We start from the raw sequence: 20852 nt of genomic DNA, 5'->3' as shown, positions 1-20852 counted from the left end.
TTCAAAGAGTTGGATGTCAGGATGGAAAAATTTGTCAAGCTGAATTCTGATTTAGAATGCCTTGCTCAACAACATGCAGAATTGGCAAAACTGCACAAATGGACTGACATGAAGAAACTGAAGCATGATGATAATCTGATTCTGCAAACTTAGAAAGAACTTCCTGTCATGTTATACACCATACGGAATGTCAACGTGGCCTTACTTTCAATGTTTGGCTCCACCTATGTGTGTGAGCAAGTGTTGTCAGCAAGAGTAAATCTTAGGTCCAACACTGGGTTCTCAAAGTACAAAGACATGCTACACAGGTATCTGTCAAACACAGTTTATTTTCTGACAGCTATCAGCTGTGCCCCTTAACTAAAAGAACTACATGACAGGAAAAGCGACATTCTTACATCCCTTCTGCTAGTCAGGGAACCCTATTTTGGCTGCGGATGAAGTGGGAGACTGTCTCAGTTTCTGAGGCGCCGGTACCCAAAGCCCATCGGTGAGGTCCAAATTGCTGTGCTTTGGTTCAGCTTTAAATACTGTGTCTCTACCTTGTTTGTGGCAGTTTGGAAATTTCCGGGGTTACTTATTGCTTGTTACAGTATAGCTCACCTGTACTGCTTGTCCTTTGACTTTGTTTACATGATCAGTACGTTTAGGTAAACAAGACTGTTATGTTCCCGCCCTTATCTACAATTGGTTCTTGCTACAATGGCATATGTTCCTAGAAGCTTGCTTCTGGCTCATCATTAGTAGGGAACAGGAGGGGAAGGATGGGAAAAGGAGGGAATGCAGGCCTCACCACCCCTATACTTCACCCGTACAGAGTTCTTCTGTAATTGACCCCTACATTCCACATCTGAATGGTGGGGCACTGCACCTCACCCCGGTATGCCCCTTAATTAGGGTGTCAGCCGTTTGAGGATGATATGGTGTTTTATTTGTTGCATTTTGTTAGGGGTGTGGATCTGATCCCACACTGCTTGACACTTTGGCCCGAGGGAAGGAGTCCAATTTGGGGGAAACATTTTAGACAAAACCTCAGATTGCTGATATACTGGCTTGGCATAAATGTGGCTGCCAGCTTTTTAGGGCAGAGGCATTGCATCTGCATTCACAGATGGGGGTGTAAACTGGGTGTCTGGTCGCTCCAGGTAACAGGTGTGTAGATACCACACACAAGTACCCCAAATGATTAGTGAGTACCACAGTGATCTGATTGAGTATACCATCCATAACACACTCCCCCACTGTATCAATTTCTATTCTACAAGGATCCAGAAAGTGGTGTTTAAAGGGACACATCCATTCATTCCAGGGCGTTTACACAAGCGTGCCTCTCTTTGGATGTCAGTCTCCAGCTCCTGATTAGCTCACAAGCTTGGATCCTGGGACGAGCCCCCATATTCTGATTGGGATGCATAGGAGTGGTAATGATGTCTTCCCAATAGGTGAGAGGTGTGGTCCATCGGTGCTTGTCTAGGGGTATAAAGCAAAAAGAAAACAAGGAAAGATACACCACAGCAGTTGTTTATGTCTTTCGTAAATTAGCAAGTTGGACTCGTGAAAGGAGGGCACTATTTCTAATTCCCATGCAGACTGTGGGGCACTTCGCAGGGCCATAAACTTGAGTGTATATGTGAAATTCATGATAGTGGTATTCAATTATGACTTTCCGTTTGGTGTTGTGCTGCCTAGCTTATAAACAGACCGGGCTGCTTTTCTGAGTCTGGCGTGTTTTTTCCAAGCTTCCTGTTATTTGTTTTGACTTCTGCTAGGCCTTGTCTCTTTGCTCCAACCGAACAGCAGGTTTCTGGGGGGGACCACAGACTATAGCTTAGCCACAGATCGTAGGTTAAGGTTTTACCTATATATCAAAGGGCTACTGGGTACAGTGGGTTAAATACCTGTTCCTACATTTCTTTCTCTTAACCTAGGGTTCTTTAACTCATCAGGTTAAATATAGCAATTTTAACGTTTTAGCTTACTTTGAACCGTCGGTAGAGCACTAGTACCAGTAGGAATGTTATAATCGATACACCCCACATAATTTGGCAAAACAACACCCAAATTCATTCTCAGGGTATTCCATCCCTCAAGATAGCATGACCCATGATTATAGCTTTAACCTCCAGGTCCATGTTGTGGCCTGGTTTAGGGCCTTGGAATACTTGGTACTAACCTGGTCCACAGTTTCCCCTATCTGAGTGTACCTCAGTCGGCCTCCCCGAATGTGTCTCTGGACCTCAGCCACCAACTCCTCCATCTTCGCCTGCAGAGCCAGTAGGCCTGCCTCTAGGTACTTACTGACGTAGTACCATTCTGGATCCCATGTTAGGTTACCCATCATTGGTGGAGTACGGTAGAGCCTCTCCCCATCAACGGTCAGGATTGCCCTGTGAGGGAGTGTCATGCACACGGATAGGTGTGTTGAGGGGCAGGGCTTTCCACTTAACTCGATGGAGTGGTTCTGAGCAGTCACATACCAGTAGGTACCGTTTATTTGGACCAACTCTGCATGTGTTAGTTTCTTGGTAACAGCGACTTCAAACCTAGATAGATTCGTTAAAGCATTATATGGACATGTACATAGAATCTCTGTCAGGGTGGGTGCAACATTCCAGTACCTTCAGAGTATGCCACACCTTTTATTCTGGTACCGTGACCTTGCCTTCACACTGGCAGGGAGGTCACCATTCTCGCTAGTTGAGTGTGAAGGATGCCCATGGGTGCTCGCCCACGTTGTGCACCAGGTGCTAGAAGGGTAAAGATCGTGGTATGGCCCGTCCATAATGGCCTTTGTATTCTCATGGATTCTCTGTTTCCCCATTCACCTGAAGGGACTTTGGGGGAAATGGGAGTCTCACCATTTCCATAAGGGCTAGGTAGACTCGGCCATCTAAAAGGTCTGTTACAAGTCCTTGTGTGCTGATAGCTAGAGCTTGCCCCATTCTTACCTTGTTCCAGAGAACTCGGTTAATCGTTCTCAGCTGAGGGCACTTCAACTTGGACCACTGCTTCACAAAGATTTGCCTGAATGTGTACATGAAGCTGAATTTGACCAGCTTTGATGTTAACTTCAAAGAAATATGTGAAAAGATGCAGTAGCAGAAATGCCATTAAATAAAGTCTTTGAGTATAATATTTCATTTATGCTATTATTAATCATTATGTTGATTATTAGTAATATTAAGTCATGCAAATGGGCATTCTTATATTGGCTCTTTGTTGACCACTTGTTCTGAATTTTTATGTAGCTTGGCTCTTTGATTTGAAAAGGTTGCCAACACCCTGCTCTAGGTGAACTCCAAGAATTGAAGGCTACAATATTGTGTGGTGCTGAACCCTTCCAACTTGTTATTTTCAGTAGGAGTTGAGGATTAGCACCATGTGTGAGGAGCTCTTCACTCTGCCCTGAATCAAAGCCTGTTGAAGTCAATGGAAAGACGCTGATTTCAGTGGTCCTTGGATCAAGTCCAAATGATTCGATTCTGCTTCCATTCAATTCAGTGGTAAAGGTTTCACTGACTTTAATAGGAAGTGGATCAGGTTCTAAGTGAGCAGCAAGTAGGAAATGTACCCTTCTCTGCATTACAGGATGTTAATTAATAAAACATGGTTAATGTCTGAGACCTTTGTGGTAAACATGGATCAGGTATCTTTTTTGTTTGCATGCAGATTCATAATATGCATCGCTTTCTAAGGGAGAGATTATATAGCAGCTTTCTCTGTGAGAATTAAGAATGAAAACATGTTACATTTAATTATTGATATCGCTATTATGTTGTTTTTCTATGCAGGTAATTACATTTAGTTACTAAAATGGAGCACTTTACACTAGGCAGTTTCGGCCATGCAATTTTAATGTTTTCTCAGTTTTGTAGGCAATATCAAGCTATAATTTAGGGTATGGCTAGATTGCGGGGGGGAGAAGGGGAAGGTTCGGGATATGCCCACAGGACGTGTTTTCTCTTCCGCTTTTTTTTTTTTGCGGAAGAGCAAACATTCTTTTGGAAGCCCCTTTCTTCCTCATTCTATGAGGAAGAAGGGGACTTCCGAAAGAGGATTTTTTTTTAACGTTTGGCCCAGTCTAGATGAGCCAAATTTGGAAAAGCCTCTTCTGACAAAAAGAATTGGAAAAAGGTACACAAAATGCGGAGCGCATTTTGCGTACTTTTTCCGACAAAAACTTGTAGTCTAGCTATACCCTTAGAAAACAAATATGATGTTACTAAGTATGATTTTCTGCCCTTTTTAATATTAATCTGTGGGTCCCTGTGGCACCAGCATATGAATGTGCATATATGTGTGTGTGTGTCCTATAATAGGATGCCTTTTACAATTGTAAGAGTTCTAAACAAATTTGTGACCAGTCAAGAGTAAAACATGTTTCTCCTTGAGATTACTGAAGACTTAATCTGTTTTTTTTCCTGTTATTACCTTTCCTAGTTGTGATTTTTGCCTGCCGATTCACAATGTATGGAATTCTTTAGAAAGAAGTCATTTAGTAGCCAAATTCTATGCTACCCGTAGCCACCTGATATAGAAAACTTTTGGGAGCAGCCCTGGAAGTGCAGCACATGCCATCCTCCAAGACATCAGAGACTATGTGTTTGTATATATGCCCCATAAACTGCAAGTGTTCTACACATAGTTTTGCTCGCATCTCCATGGACGTGCGGGCTGTTTTTGTACTGTATATAATAACGTTAATGATCACCTTCCATCTTTACATAGGGAAGGTATTTGCCAGGCTAGCTGAATAAAGTGTACGGTATCATAGTATAGAGAGGAGGATGGAAGATGATAAAATACAGGTAGAATCTGATCAGAAACTGTCAAACAAAAAAAAGTCTCATTCAGTCACATCATGTAATGGCAGACACGTTTTTAAAGTCCTAATATACAAACATTAGAAGTCTAACAATGAGTGTCTAGTATTGAATGAGGATATTGATATAATAGGGTCACAGAAACTTGGTGGAATGAGACTAATCAATGGGACTCAGTAATACCAGGCAAGGACAGAACAGGTTGTGCTGGCGGGGGAGTGGCACTTTGTGAAAGAAAGCGTAGAATCAAATGAAGCAAAAATCTGAAATGAACCAAACTGTTCCACAGAATCTTTATGGATAGTTATTCCATGCTCTAATAATACGAATATAGCAATAGTGATATATTATCAGCCACTTGACCACATTGACTCTGAAATGCTAAGGGACTTTAGAGAGGCTATACAAATAAACTCAATAATAATGGGGGATTTCAACTATCCTCATAGTGACTGGGGACATGTCCCCTCAGAGCATTATGCAGACACCATAAATGATGACTTCTTGGAGCAGCTGGTTCTGGAACCTGCAAAAGGGAGAGGCAGTTATTGTTTCAGTCCTAAGTGAAGTGCAGGATCTTGTCCAAGATGTGAATAAAGTTGGATCACTTAGAAATAGTGACTGTAATATAATTAAATGTAACATTCCTGTGGTGGGAAAAACACCAGAGCAGCCCAACATGGTGGCATTTAATTTCAGAAAAGAGAACTACACAAAAATGAGGAGGTTTCAGAAATGAAAAAAATATAGGGCCAAAAGTAAAATCCCCGCAAGCTGCATGGAAACTTTTTCAAATACACCATAATAGAGGCTCAACTTATACGTATACCTCTGGTCGGCTAGCCTTCCCAGAGGGATTTCTCCTCCTCCGTGTCAGTGGGTGGCCACTCCGCCCCACTATACTGTCCCTTTAAGGCAAGCCCAAGTCCATGCCTGGCCTTCCTTCCTTCCAGTCTGCATGTCTACACAGGCCCAACCCTGATTCAGGGTGGGCACCACGTCCACAAAGCCCCTGTCTGAGGGTTAAGCCAAGCCCTGGTTCAGGTTTTGTAACAGACAAACACAGAGTTAGTTCATAGTTCAGACACACCCTAGTGCAGGGCGGGGCAACACCCAGAGTCAGTTAGGCCAGGCCCTCAGTTCAGGGCGCAGCAGCAAACAACCCAGGTTAGGGTTTGGAGGTCCTGGCCCTCATTCAGGACAGGGCAACAAACAAATACAGTCTAGTTCAAAGGGAGGTGAGGCCCTGGTTCAGGGCGCAACTGCAAACATACAGTCACAGTTTAGGATAAGCCAGGCCCTTAGTTCAGGGCGGGCAGCAAACAAACAAGTTTGGGGGCTCCTTGTTCAGGAGGGGTGCAGGCCAGTTGCCTTTGGTAGTAGCAAGGTGGGAGAGACTACCACCCGGGATGGGATGGCAGGGGGGGTGCAGGCCCACCCCCTCCACTGTGCCCCGGCCCAGGGCCCTAGGACCAGCAGGGCAGGCTGCTACGGGCTCAGCGGGACTCCAGCCCGAAACTTGCTGGCCTTGGGGCTTTTAACAGCCCCCTCTAATCTCTGGGCCACTTCCTGTCTCCCCCTCAGCTGGTACCTGGATTTCCAGTGGTACAGGTAGGGAATTCAGGTCAGACTCATTGCACTGGGGTCCTGGGGGTCCGGCCCAGTCCTCGGCAGCTTGCAGGTTGGCAGGGTTCAGCTGGATTCCTGGGGCAAGTGGCGTCGGGCATCTGAACTGGGCCTCTGGGGCAGGCTTTGTTGGGGCCTCAGGCCACGGCCCTGGTCTTGGCAGTGGCTTTTCATGGTTCCTGGGCAGGGGCTGGGGCGCAGAGTCAGGTTGGTCCTCTGGGTTCTCATCCGGGTCTGTCAGGGTAGGCAGGCTGGGCCAGGCCAGGCCTCAGCCCCACAGGCAGAGAGCAGGTCATCAGATTCTGGTCCCAGGTAGGTAGGAGGCACTGACCAGGCCTCAGTTACAGCCCCCCAGGCTAGGAGCCCTGAACAAGTCTCTGGTCCCTCTGCAGGATCAGCCATGACTGAATCTGTGGACTGGGCTTTTATAGCCCTGGCCCTGCCCCCTGGCTCCACCCCACTACAATACCCCAAATTAAAAAAACAGTAGGAGAACTGAAAAAGTGCTAGTGTAGCTTTACAACCAAGTAAAAGAAGCAGAGAGAGAAAAAATGCATCATTTTAAAAGTAGAAGTTAAATCCTACTGAGAAAAATAGAAGGGACCAGAAACTGTCAAATAAAGTGTAAAAAATGTAGTCAGAAAGACCAAAAAGGAATTTGAAGAAAGCTAGCAAAAAACTCAAAAAGTATTACATTTTTTTTTAAAGTACATCAGAATCAGGAAGCCTGCTAAACTGTCTTCATGGCTAAGGATGTGAGAGAGATTACCAAAGCTGAGCCATTCTTTTTACGTGACAAATTTGAGGAACTGTCCCAGAAAGTGGTGTCATTAGAGGAGCTTTTGTAACAAATTGATAAGCTAAAGAATAACAAATCACCAAGACCAGATGATATTCACCCAAGAGTTCTGAAGGACCTCAAATATGAAATTGAAGAACTACTAACTGTGGTTTGTATCCTAGCCTTTAAATCAGTTCCTGTATCATATGACTAGAAGATAGCAAAAGTGATGCCAATATTTTAAAAGGTCTTAAGAGGGGAGCCTGGTAATTACAGGCTGGTATGTCTAACTTCAGTACTGGGCAAATTGGTTGAAAGTATAGGAAAGAACAGAATTGTTAGACACATGGATGAAGATACTTTGTTAGGGAAGAGTCAATGGCTACGTCTAGACTGGCATGATTTTCCAGAAATGTTTTAACAGAAAAGTTTTCTGTTAAAAGCATTTTCGGAACAGAGCGTCTAGATTGGCATGGACGCTTTTCCGCAAAAGCACTTTTTGCGGAAAAGCATCCATGCCAATCTAGACGCGCTTTAACGCAAAAAAGCCCCGATCGCCATTTTCGCGATCGGGGCTTTTTTGCAGAAAACAAATCTGGGCTGTCTACACTGGCCCTTTTGCGCAAAACGTTTGCCTGAACGGGAGCAGCATAGTATTTCCGCAAGAAAACTGACAATCTTACATGAGCTCGTCAGTGCTTTTGCGGAAATTCAAGTGGCCAGTGTAGACAGCTAGTGAGTTTTTTCCGGAAAAGTGACTGATTTTCTGGAAAAACTGGACAGTCTAGACACAGCCAACATGTTTTTTGTAAAGGGAAATCATTCCTCACTGATCTACTAGAGTTCCTGAGAGGGTTAACAGGCATGTGGAGAAGAGGAGACCAGTGTGCTTAGATTTCCAGAAAGCCTTTGACAAAATTCCTCACCAAAGGCTCTTAAGCAAAGTAAACTGTCTTCTCATGGATTGATAACTGGTTATAAGATAGGAAACAAAGGATAGGAATATGAATGTTAAGGAATAGGTATTTTGCTAATTGTGTAGTCAATACAATTTGTATCAACTGCATGATTAGTCAGTGAGGGAAGGTTCACTCTGGGACTGCTGCACCTCTGCATTTTAAGTGTGGCTTGCAGCTCTTACTACATTTAAAATGCAGAGGCACAGCTGTCCCAGACCCATGCAAGCTCAAGCTGTCATGAATAGGGGTTGCTTTGTGGCACAGCCCCTGTCAGTGGTGGGGGCCGGGGGCAGCTCCCTGCTGGGACCCCCATGGACAAAGGCTGCTGCTGGAGCAGCCTCCCCCCCCCCCATTGCCTCTGATAGTGGTAGCAAGGGGCAGGCAGGTGGCACTGTGGAGACGGTGCTGTGGGGAAGTGGCTATTAACAACATAGGCTCAACACCGGCTCCTGTTCCCCCCCCCCCCGCTGCTTCTCATACAGAGGCAGCAACGGGGGTGAGGGAAGAGTCAGTATTCAAGTGGAGAACTCAAGTACTCGATAAGCTTATGCTTCTCGGGTGGCTGAGTAGTTGACTACTTGCTTACATCCCTACGTAGGAAGAAATGGTCAGTTTTCAAAATGTAGAGGGGTAATTAGTGGTTTCCCACAGGGGTCAGAAGTGGGACCAATCCTATTCAACATATTTATAAATGATCTGGAGAAAGGGGTAAACAGTGAGGTGGCAAAATTTGCAGATGATACTAAACTGCTTAAGATAGTTAAGTCCAAAGCAGACACTGAAGAGTTTCAAAAGGATCTCACAAAGCTAGGTGTCTGGGCAACAAAATGGCAGAAGAATTTTAATGTTAATAAATGCAAAGTAATGCATATTGGAAAACGTAATCCCAACAGTACATCTAAAATGATGTGGACTAAATTGGCTTTTAACACTGGAGAGAGAGAACTTGTAATCTCATTCTTACCTTGGGTTGGAACACAAGACAGCGAGTGTGTCTTCCTCCCCCACACTACTGCAGCAGTACTAGGGCTAGCATTATTAGCAGCTCACATTTAATGTTTTCCTTGGTAAGGTCAGGGAACAGACAGCTCTCTGTGGAAGTCAAACAAAAAAAGGAGGGAACTTGCCTAGCTAGTCAGCTCCAAGTAACATACTAGCCTGGGGTAATAGGTAGGAGGAGAAGGAACACAGCAAAATGTTCCCCGCTCATAACAACCAAATTGTGATAATTGGGTTTGGGCCAATTTCAGGCTTTTTGTTTAGGGAACACCAATGATTAAACAAAACAAAAAATGGAGAGGGGAATTCTATAGGAATAAATTGAGGGAAAGGTTTCAGGGCCTTCCACACAGTTGCCTGCATATAACTTGATCGTCAAATAGGCTCCAGGATACTAGCCCATTACTTTATTATCTTCTCTGGATTTATACTGGCATAGCAGATGCCTTTCCTCACTTTGCTGTCGGAAATGCTATAGCGTTTGGTTCTCAGTCAGAGGCCACAACAGCAGTGGCACAGCCGGCTACAAGGACACAGGCAACTCTGACAATTGCGTGTTGGCATCTAAGGTCATGCACTGTGCATGTTCAAGCTTGGGTTGTAGTCACCATTAATGTACTGTGGTTCCATTCCAAATGTTGGCAGACTGGCCATGGAGGAGGCGGTATGAATCTGTGGGCATAGAATTATTTTTCTTATGCACGTAAGAGAGGACCTAGTGGCCTTGTAGATTGGCAACCGAGGTCCAGTGACAGCAAGTCTGCACTGGCACGGAAGCAAAAGTATGTAATTGGACCATTGCAGGGCACTGCTACACACTGAGGGGCCCATCAGCAGTCCCTAACAGAATGTGGCCAACATTGGAGAACACTAATTGGGGAATGTACAAAGGAGTTCAGTTATGGCCCAGGACAAACAATAAATAAAAAAGGGAATGAATGCTGGTCTGTGTTGTTAGACATGTATTCATACAACAACTACCTGGGAGCCATAGAGCACCACCGGGACCATGAGGCTGTACAGATTCTAGTGTGTGGGGGCGGGGAGATGGCCAAAACCCTTGCAATCACAAAAGGTTCAGCAATTTGAAAACTGTGGATCACCAAGTTATTCCAGAAGGATGGGGCTCCCTAGTAAAGCTTTGGAGCCCATTTGTTTTGGCCAATGTAAAGGCGGGTCAGTAAGAGATGTCTGAATTCAACTGGGTTTTTGGAGGAAGCAGCCTAGCTAATGTCTGTCACTTCCTTGTGGTGGACGTCCAGTGCAAGTTCTGTGGCTGGATAAATGGTTTGGAAAAGGATGGGGTTAATTAAAGGAACAAATGTGGAGGGGGACAGTTGTAGACTCCTCTGATTGTTATGGAAGGGAGCCAAATACCTCATTCTCATAGTCCAGCTTAACCATCCGCCTCCCTCATAGAAGGGTTAAGGTCCCAACAATGGATTTGCTGGAGGGACCTTGATGGAAAAAGAGGGGAGCTGGTAACCTTCCTTCCCCCAAGTAATTACAGAATAATATGGGGTTATGTGTACTATACACTTCTATCTGCCCAGTAGTCCCAGCATCTAATACTAAAGTTGTTGCCTGATTAAACCCTAGTCATAGGTATTTTATCCTTCTTTCAGAATCGCCAGGCAATCAGAATATGGTCCAATAGTTACACTTTGATGCAGATGACTATAGGTTGACAGAACAGAAATAGTCAATTAAAAGGACTTTGTGTGAATGGTTGTTTGGTGTAGTTGTTTCCCATGTAAGCATTTGTTCAATAAAAGCTCTGTGTAATATAGCTATAAACCCAGGCCCCTGTTGTTGAAGTCAGCTTTGCACCTATGGTGACCTGCAAAGGCAATGCTTCCCTTTGAAGTTTCAACCCCTGTCTCTTAAACATTAAACACAGAATTCAGATGTGTGGGCTTCACTACAGCTGCAATTGCTGCTGTGAAAGAGTCAGAGGGGTTGCTGCTGTGCCCACGGTTGGATGTGGACTGGAGCAGAAATAAGAATTTCATTTCACTCCAGGAAAGAGTTTGTGAGGCTGCCAAAGCCACATGATATGACATCTGAGTTCCCAGTTATTCTCCCATTCCTCTGTTAGCTAACCTTCCAATACCCTTTCAGCCAGCTCTTAATTGGTAAAACAGTGAATTGCAAATGAAACCAATGAAGCAGAACCCATGAGCCTGATTAGGCTTTCAGACCAGTGGAAATGAGTGGTAGCTTAATCCAAGTTACTGTGCCAGTAGTTAAACCATGGCTGTAAGCCCCTGGGCTTTTTTTTTAACAAGTCAGTACGTGTGTGTGTGTGTGTGTGTGTGTGTGTGTGTGTGTGTGTGTGTGTGTGTATGCACGCACACACACACACAGCAAAATAAAACCAGCTACATGTCCCTTAAGCCTCTTACCGAGGGCTTGGTTTGATTAAACTCCTGAGTTGGTTACTTCCTGGGGCACAGCAGGCAATTTGGGAAGCCATTTTTTTGTCTAAGAAAAGAAAGTAGGGAGTTCATCCCTTTAAAATGTTGGTTCCCAGCTAACAGATCTGTCACCTCGTCAAAGAGAGGATTGTCTGTCAGAAAGCATATCCATTTTGCCCCTGTTATTACAGGTTAGACTTTCCTGGTCTGGCACCCTTGGGTGTCCCAGACCAGGGAGTTTGCCAGACTAACGGAGGTCAGTGCTCCCCTGATGGCTGCCCCACTCCCAGGCTCCCCTCCTTGAGGTGCCCTGCCCTGCCACTGGCCCTGCTGGAGTTACCGATTCCAGCTCCCCATCTTGCTGCCCCAATGTCTCTTGGGGTTCCCGGTGGGGACTGTTTCTATCGTTCTTGTTGCCTCAAGGTGTTCCCCGTGGTTCCTGGCTAGGGCCACCAAGCCACCACCAGCCTTGTTTTCAATGGGGGTTCCCCAGCCAAGATTTCTCTGGCCATCCTGTCCCACTGCTGGGGCCACACTGCTGCTGCTGCGGATTCCAGAGGTTCCTTAGCTAGGGCTGCTCACCTGTGCCAGACACACTTCAGCTGGGGTGCACCAGTAGAGGTTGCCTGGTCACTCCAACCCCTGCCACCAGGAATTTCCAGGGGTTCCTGGCTGGGTCCATCGGGCCACAGGCAACTCTGCTGCAGCTAAGGGTACCTGGCTAGGACCGGGTCTCCCCAACCACTTGGCCCTGCTAGCACCAGGGGTTACCCCGCTGGGTCGGAGCCCCCTGCTGATGCTGGGAGTTCCCGGCCAAGCTGAAGGCTCCCCAGCCCCGGTGTTACTGTGGGGCTCTTTGGTCCAGCAATATCCATAGCCCTGCCAGACCAGAGAGTCCCAGATTTGGGAGGTTTAACCTTATTTGGAAATTTCAAGACTGTGTTAAGGCTTTTTTTTTTTCCTTTTTTTGTGGAGCTTTTATTATATACTTTAATTTTAATACTGAATATTTTGTTCATTTCCCCCTCACTTTGATTTAGTATTTTCTATAACTAACATTTAGGTTGTAATGTCCCTCTTTCTTAAACATATAGTAGGTAATAAACAACACCCGTTTATTTGATTTTTATGGAAAGGAAACGTGTTTCCTGTAGGGATGTAAGTGACTAGTCGAGTGGTTGACTACTTGATAAGCCTAGTATTTCCCCCCAGACGGTTCCCCCCAAGACTGTCTCTATGGGGGGCAGGAGAGGCAGAGGCACAACAGGGGACCGGGCAGCTCTTATTATATTTAAAAGGCAGAGCAGCAGCAGGGTTAGCTCCCGGGGCCAGGAGTTAAACCTGCTGCAGCTCTGCAGTTTTACCGCTTATCAACTAATCGATTAGTCAATGGAAATTCCATCAACTACTTAATTAGCTGATTAAATGCAATTTAACATCCTTAATTTCTCCTGAGAGCAATTAATTCATGACCTGTTAACGAATATGGAATTCTATTTTTTTTTGGTCCAAGCTTTAAGAAAGATGAAATAGCAAAAATTATTTACAAATCTAACACTGCTTCTTGTGCTATCATATACTTTGTTTTTCTTGAAATGAATGTTCCCATTACATCAGGGGTCTCAAACTCAGTTTACCTTAGGACCAATGCCAATCCTCAAGTCCTACTAGCAGGCCAGTGGGGACCCCCATCTGGCAGGACTCTGAGTAGAGGGTCTCTGTGTTCCCCCCCACCAGTGGTCCCCAGTGTCACCACTGGTAGCACAGCAGGGCTAGGGCAGCTACCTCTGTGTCACTGTCTGCACATCCCTATGGCCAGGGAGAGTTGTGTGAAGAGCTGCCATGTCCATAAGATAGTTCAGTGAAGCTTCCTTGGACCCGTGTTTGGGGGGGCACATTGTATCCCCCCCCCCCAGCCATACTATAGATGAGATGGTCCCCCATATTCACGCTAATCTGTAGGACCCTGGTCAGGCTGGGACTGGCAGCAAAGATTCCCTCCCCTCCTCCTCCTCAATAAATCAGTAAAAAACAACACCATAAGTCAGATACTGGGGCAAGTTATTTTCTGTCTTTCTTGGGTACTGCTGGCATAAAGCATTTTACAGAGCCACTTTCAGCAGAAAGCTTCATTGGCACAGGTTTTGGCTTTTGCAGTTTGTTTTGTAATTAAGACTTACTGATGCTGACATTTTTTCTTCACACATAAATATTGTGCATAAAATATTCACTGTATTGTACCTTTGGAGCTATGAGTAGAGTTATGTTCCACCTTTATAGCCTTATTGTCAGGGTGTGCACTCCCCACCGTGCCTCAGTGACCCACTGACTGTCTTCATCTAGCCCATCTCCGGGCAAGCTACAGTCTGTACGGGCCGCTCATCACTGGTACTGGGGTATATCTGCTGCCCCGCTTACCTGCGCTGCATTGCTACCAGCCTCCAGGACCTGGGCCTTGCCTCAGACCTCCCAGACAAGAAGTGCCTTAGCTGGCACTCCCCAAGCCCTGGCTGGCTGCCCCAATACTGTTCTCCCTCCTGGGAACCTTCTGCTGCCAGCTCTTCACTTCTCCCTCTCCAAAGCAAACTGTGCTTCTTTATATATCCCCCAGCTGGGCCCTCATTAGTCCTAACAGCTTCAGCTGGGTCTTTGCTTTCAGCCCCTGCTCCGGGCCTGAGTTTTGCCCTTAAAGGGCCAGTGCAGGGCAGGCGCCCTGTCACACTTATAATGAAAACACCATGCTCAGTGACCAGGAACATATTGGTGCCCCAAGGAAGGATCTGATGGAGGTTCAGACCCTGATACCGCCTCCTCCTTGGTATAATTCATATGAATCATTGGCTCATAATGCAGTGTTATTCCACATTGATACTGGAATTAGTTGTCACAACAAAACATTCAGAATTTAATCTGACGTTACAGTGCTAAAAGTCACTGTTAGATTACGCACCTGGTAGTTCAACAGGCCTGAGCTATTGAGGAGATGTAACAGGTAACTCACCTTAGCCATTGATGATGTCTGTTTTGTTGTATTTTTTAGGTATGGTTGGATAAAAGGGGGGTTCCTTACCTTGCTAATCTACAAAGACTTGTTATGTGTGTAGTGTTTGTGTTGAGTTTTGAGATGACTTTATTATCGTTTTTCTTATATTTGTTAGGCCAGCAGGGAGAAAAGTGTGAAAGACCTGACATACTGGGATCTGAAAGAGTTCTGCCTTGTGACCGGGTCCCCTCCTTCGGTCTGGTCCGGGGTGCGGTCACCCGTCTCTAATCCAATTATTTCTATCTCTGTGTGTCGAATCCGACCACGTTTCTCTTTTTTCTTGGTTGAGGGAAGGAAGGGGGGCCCGGGCCCGCCCTCACTCACGGGCCCCAGCCCAGGGCCCTAAGGACAGAGACTGCGCTCCAGTCTCGGTCCGGCTGGCGTGGTCGTTCCCCTAAACGCACCAGCCCACGGGCTACTTCACCGCCTTGCCCTGGGCTGCTTCCTTTCTCCCCCACTTTGTCCTCGGGATGCCCTTTACTCACAGGGTCGGCTCCCCCCCGGGAGGTTGTCCCGAGTGCGTCCAGGTCTCTCCCCCCCTTGGGGAAGCCTGGTCCTCTCTGTGCCCCCCCTCCCCTTCTCCAGTGGCTGGCGGGCTTTTAAAGTCCCCGCCGACCCGGGTGGGGTTTACGCGCCCCGCCCCCCTGACGTCTGCCACGGCACGTCCTTGTGCCTTCTCTGACCGGCGGGGCTGGGGCGGACTCAGCTGCGCCACAGCCTTCCTCCAGCTGAGCCGCGGCGCTAATCAGCTGAGCTGCGGGTTCCCTCCGCCTAGCCACGGCGCCACTCAGCTGAGCCACAGCGCGGGAACAACCGGCGCACCACTGGTATCCGCTCTGCTGCCCCTCTGCAAGGGTGCAGAATCCCGGATGTTGGGTGCGGGGTCTCGGCACCCCGTCACATGCCTCCTAAAGTTAATTTCAGTCCTATCGTATATGTGACTGTCATCTTGTATTTTCTGTGGTGAAAATGCTTGAGATTTCTAACTCACAATGGTATATGAGATTAATTGATCAGTAGTAGACTTCCATCCAAAAACCGAAAGTAAACCAAACAAACAACAATCCCAGCCCACATTAATTGCTTCTGATTCAAAATACATGCAATGGACAACATGGCACGTACTCAGTTACATGGAAGGAGGAATCGTGATATTATTCCTGTAAAGCTGTTTTAGTGCAGCTGAACAAAGATCATTAAGCCTATCCACTGTTAATGGCTGATCATTGATGTCATTACCCGGAGGTGCTGCAGAACTCATTACAGAAACCACAAGGAATGGGAACAAATTCAAAAACGAAAACTGAATTTGGCTGAGTGCATAATCTATACTGGTATTGATTGAGGGAGAAGCTGCAGAAGAATAAGAATTCAGAGAATTACCTTCATTGATTTTAGTGAAAGGCCTTCCAACAGGACACATTAAATAGATGCTTTTCAGTCACAGCCGCATTGATTTGATCTTTCCAATGACAATTCAAGCTGCTTTTTCCAATAAAGAGGTGTAGAGTTGCTGATTTGGCATTTTATTTTCTTCCTCAAGGAAAATGGCATTAAATTAAAATTTAGTCTTGTATAATTAAAGAAGAGCATGATAGGCACAAAACCCGTTAATCTTCTTAAAGCTTTTCCAAATCCTTGTAAACTGTGGATCTGTTTACAGTATTAGATTATGAAGATTTTTCCTGCATTCCAAGTTCAAAAGAATACCTTTACTTTTTTTCTACACCCATTTGTGTTTAAAATATATACCATTTGATAGTTTGCAATGTATAAAGTGCATCTATGCAATGTATAAAGTGCATCTATACACTGTATTGCATGGCTTTCAAGTGAAATATTTCTTACGAAATATTTAGTGTTTTTAAGTGATTAACACAAGTTGATGCATGAGGAACTTCTCTCTCAAAAACATTTGTAGTGCTTTCTAATTAGGCTTCTGCTCTAAACACAGGCTTCCATAAATCTGTATCAAATAAATTTGTTTGTATATTTTACTTCTTTATTAAATACTAGCAGAAATACCCAGCGTTACCCAGGGAAAGTATAGTAAAAGGTGTGATGAATGAACTACGTCAATTACATTAATATAGCATATTTTATTGGAAATACTTTTCTCTTAGGGTATGTCTACACTACCCTTCTATTTCGAAATAGGAGGGTAATGTAGGCATTCCGCAATTGCAAATGAAGCCCGGGATTTGAATTTCCCGGGCTTCATTTGCATAAGCGGGGTGCCGCCATTTTTAAATCCCCGCTCGTTCAAACCCCGTGCCACGCGGCTACACGCGGCACGAACTAGGTAGTTCGAACTAGGCTTCCTAGTTTGAACTACCGTTACTCCTCGTGGAATGAGGAGTAACGGTAGTTTGAACTAGGAAGCCTAGTTCGAACTACCTAGTTCGTGCCGTGTGTAGCCACGCGGCACGGGGTTCGAACGAGCGGGGATTTAAAAATGGCGTCGCCCCGCTTATGTAAATGAAGCTCGGGAAATTCAAATCCCGGGCTTCATTTGCAATTGCGGTATGCCTACATTACCCCGCTAGTTCGAACTAGCGGGGTAGTGTAGACATACCCTTATATATTACTTTAAGAAATTAACATAGCTAGTGAAGTGCTTACAAAACAACAAATTCCATAGGGTCTCTTTTCTCAATCCCCACAAATCAGGAAGGCTCATCTTCCCTTAAAGACTCTATGCTAACCAGTGCCTTCAGCATCCTAGTCAGAAGCCCTGAGAAATGGAGTGGATATCTTCTGGGCTCTGCAGCAGCAGCAAATCACTGCTCCCCAAGTAGCCACTCCCCAAGTGCCTTCAGTGCATGCTCCATAGAGCAACTTGAATGGACTTCCTAGAAGCAGCTGGTCTGCTTGCATTGATCAGACAAAGCAAAACACCTTCAGACCAGGTGCAATTAGTGAAATCTAGATGATCAGAACATGTAGTGCCTGAACATAAAAGATTTTGTGTGCTCCAGCCGTGCAGTGGGGTGGCAGTGGGACTGCTCAGGCTTTCCAATATTGGGGAGGAGCCTTGGGGACCGGATCCAGGCAAGCTGGGGGCCAAATCCAACCCCTGGGCCTTAGGTTCCCCACCCCTGTAATAGACTTAGTATGTGCTCATTTTGTTTGCTGCACATTGGGTTTTGCCAGAAATTAGAATTATTAGTTAGAGATACAAAAGGACAATTTTTCCCTTCAAGTTTCTCCTATAAAGCTTCTCCATATTGAAACTATAGGTGTCTATGAGGGCAAAATTTGTTTCCCATTGGGTAACATGGGGTCAACTCTCATCGGAATAATTTCACATGTTCAAACTGTACAAATTTGTGGTTGTATAACTGAGTGGAAAGTTGACTCAAAGATGAGGTTGAAAGAGTCAGTGATTTGTGTTAGACACACAAAGCTAATTGCTGCCAAAATGTGTTTGGATGTTTGTAGTATTTACACTTAAATATCATTTGTCCTGGGTGAAATCCACCTAGTGAATATTTCAATACAAGTATATTTTAAAAAGCAAAGAAATGAAAGCAAAAGGTAAGCAATGTAGACATTTAAAACTTGAATATAATAAATGGTAATAAATGAACACTTTTGGGGATTTATGTAAATTATATAGAAAAATTATGTGCATCTCATATCCACATCTGTGCATGGGATCAATTTATCTGCCAGTCTGGGCACAATAGACACAATTTTGTGAAACGTATAAACAGATGTATACATAGGAGACAGGTAGTCTTTGTAAAATCCACCTTAACTGTAGCTGATCCTATATACATTACCCATGAGATTCCTTTGAACCTCACTGAAGAGAAACAATAATATTACTATCCCCAGTTCTGTCTGATGTTCTCAGCACAAAGTCTGAATCCATAGAGATGATAGCAAGTCCAGTTGTGATAGGGCTTTCCTTGTCAGGTGATGATTCCTATTCATATGACAGTTAGCCTCTCCCTTCCTTCCCCCCCCCCCCCCCCCCGCATTCCCCTTCTGTTCTGAAATGTGATTTGTCCTTTTCGTATGTATCCTTTGGTATATATAGTTGTGACTATTTTCTTCCACTATTTGATCTGAGGAAGTGGGTCTGGCCCACGAAAGCTCATCAGCTAATAAACCATCTTGTTAGTCTTTAAAGTGCTACATAGTCCTGTATTTTGTTTCAGCTACACCAGACTAACACGGGTACATTTCTATCACTCCTCTCCCTATGGAGATTATTTTGGCTTCTTCTTTGAGGCTACGTCTACACTGTAGGCTTCTTGTTCAAGAAGCCTTTTGCACAAGAGTTTTTGCACAAAAACTTCTTGCGCAAGAGCACGTCCACACCTCAAAGTGCATCACTTTTGTGATGCGCTTTTGTGCAAGAGAGCGTCCACACTGCACGGACGCTCTTGCGCAAGAAAGCTCTGATGGCTATTCACAGAATGTCCATCAGAGCACCTGCACTTTTTCAGATAGGCTCTTTTTGTGCAAGAAGGATGGTCAGGAAAGTTTTAATTTGCATTGTGTTACCCTCTGTGATGCAGTCAGCCTTTCCCAGTATTTTAAAAGGTAGCCAACTCTTCTGTGACTGTAGCACCAGAAGAATTAAAGTGTTTCCTTTGATTACTGCAGATTTTTTTTTCTTTCAGAAAGTATGGTGTCCAATCTCAGGCTCTTTTATTTAAGTGAGATTTTTTGCATGAGGGGGAAATTCTTTCCTCTTCTGTATTGTATACCTTGCCTGTTGATATATATATTAAGATTTATTAGCCTATCACCTCTGAAAGAATGTATGGGTACAAATGACAATCAGCAATTGAAGTAAAATGCATTGGCTTGATGTAGCAAACATGGTTAAATTGTCTGAACCTGTTTTTCCACTGCATTGCAACTGGTGCAAAATGGATGTAAAACATTACTATATTAGAATTCTGCTCTCATTTACACCATAAGAGTGTTTTACATGTGCTTTGAACTAACTTTGCACAGGTGTAAATGACTTTACAAGGGGCAAGGGGATAGCTAATCATAGTATATAATTCCAGCTATAATTAAGTTCATGGCACAAATCCAAGATCCCACCATAGTTTCCAGTAGACTACATGAATTATATTCTAGAAGTGCAAGATATATTTTTCTCAAAGGTATTGTCTACTTTGGGACTACAGAACAGTATACTACAATAAAAAAACATATCCCCTAATTTTGATCTGAGGAAGTGGGTCTGGCCCACGAAAGCTCATCATCTAATAAACCATCTTGTTAGTCTTTAAAGTGCTACATAGTCCTGTATTTTATATCCCCTAACACATCTTCACTAGTATGATGCCGTTAGTATGAATAGGGGAAATCATATTTATAAGCTTCGTAGCTGGTTGTGGTTTACCTGGTTTTAGCATTTAACCTAGCAACCTGTTTCTGAAAATGGATTGTTTCTTTGTATGCTAAATGGTCAATTGTATTCAACATTATAAGTCCAATGATGTTAATATGTTCTAATGTGATGCTATTCTCTCAGTATAGATGTGGCCAATGAAAGTTTCATCTGTATTACTTTGGACTTGCCTGCAAAGGGAGTCAGAAAAGTTAAAAGTTAATCCTGACAGGATTAATTCACATTGAATTAAGGCCACTTCCTTCCTGAGTGAAAGCATACACAAGAGAGTTTAATGTGCTTTAATTTATGTGAATTGAATTTACACTTTTAGTTGATTAAGTTTCTGAAGTGTGCTTGTACAGATACAACCTTAGAAAAATAATTTAATTTGAATGAAATGATTGATTGAGCTGTTTTGTTGTTTTCTGAATAGATTTTAAGTATTGTAAACACATATTACCTTGTTTATTATAAGAGTTATTCGTGATGACATTCAAATTAACTATAAAAAAGGCTTAGTGGGTTTTGCCTACGAAAACTCATGATAACTATATATATTTTTGTTAGTTTTTAAGGTACCACAGGCCTAATCATTATTTATGAAAAAAGGCTGTATTTCATGTATTTTGTTTTTAAGTAGCAGAGATTTTTAATCTTTTTTTTTTTTCCCCTCAGGAAAAGAAGAATATATTGCAACATTCAAGGGATCGGAATATTTCTGCTACGATTTGTCCCAGAACCCGATACAGAGCAGCAGTGATGAAATAACTCTGTCATTTAAAACTCTTCAGAGGAATGGACTGATGCTTCATACAGGAAAATCAGCTGATTATGTCAATCTT

The 20852-nt window shown here is 44.2% G+C and overlaps 1 protein-coding gene across 9 annotated transcripts in view; it reads left to right on the top strand.

Moving 5' to 3' along the window:
* The window catches only part of NRXN1 (neurexin 1), a 1118405-nt gene that overhangs the window by 408828 nt on the left and 688725 nt on the right, over nucleotides 1–20852 (top strand). For all 9 annotated transcript variants that reach the window (XM_075925467.2, XM_075925456.2, XM_075925455.2 and 6 more), the window contains one exon: nucleotides 20686–20852. This exon is cut by the window's right edge and continues 135 nt beyond it. In XM_075925467.2, the coding sequence (XP_075781582.1) occupies nucleotides 20686–20852 (167 nt within the window). The remainder of the gene's footprint in view (nucleotides 1–20685) is intronic.

This window comes from Pelodiscus sinensis, chromosome 3 (assembly GCF_052426305.1).
Source record: "Pelodiscus sinensis isolate ZL-2025 chromosome 3, ASM5242630v1, whole genome shotgun sequence".
In the NCBI taxonomy this organism is placed as follows: Eukaryota; Metazoa; Chordata; order Testudines; family Trionychidae; genus Pelodiscus; species Pelodiscus sinensis.
Note: the sequence above shows the minus strand (reverse complement) of the source record. Positions and strands in the feature narration are given on the sequence as shown.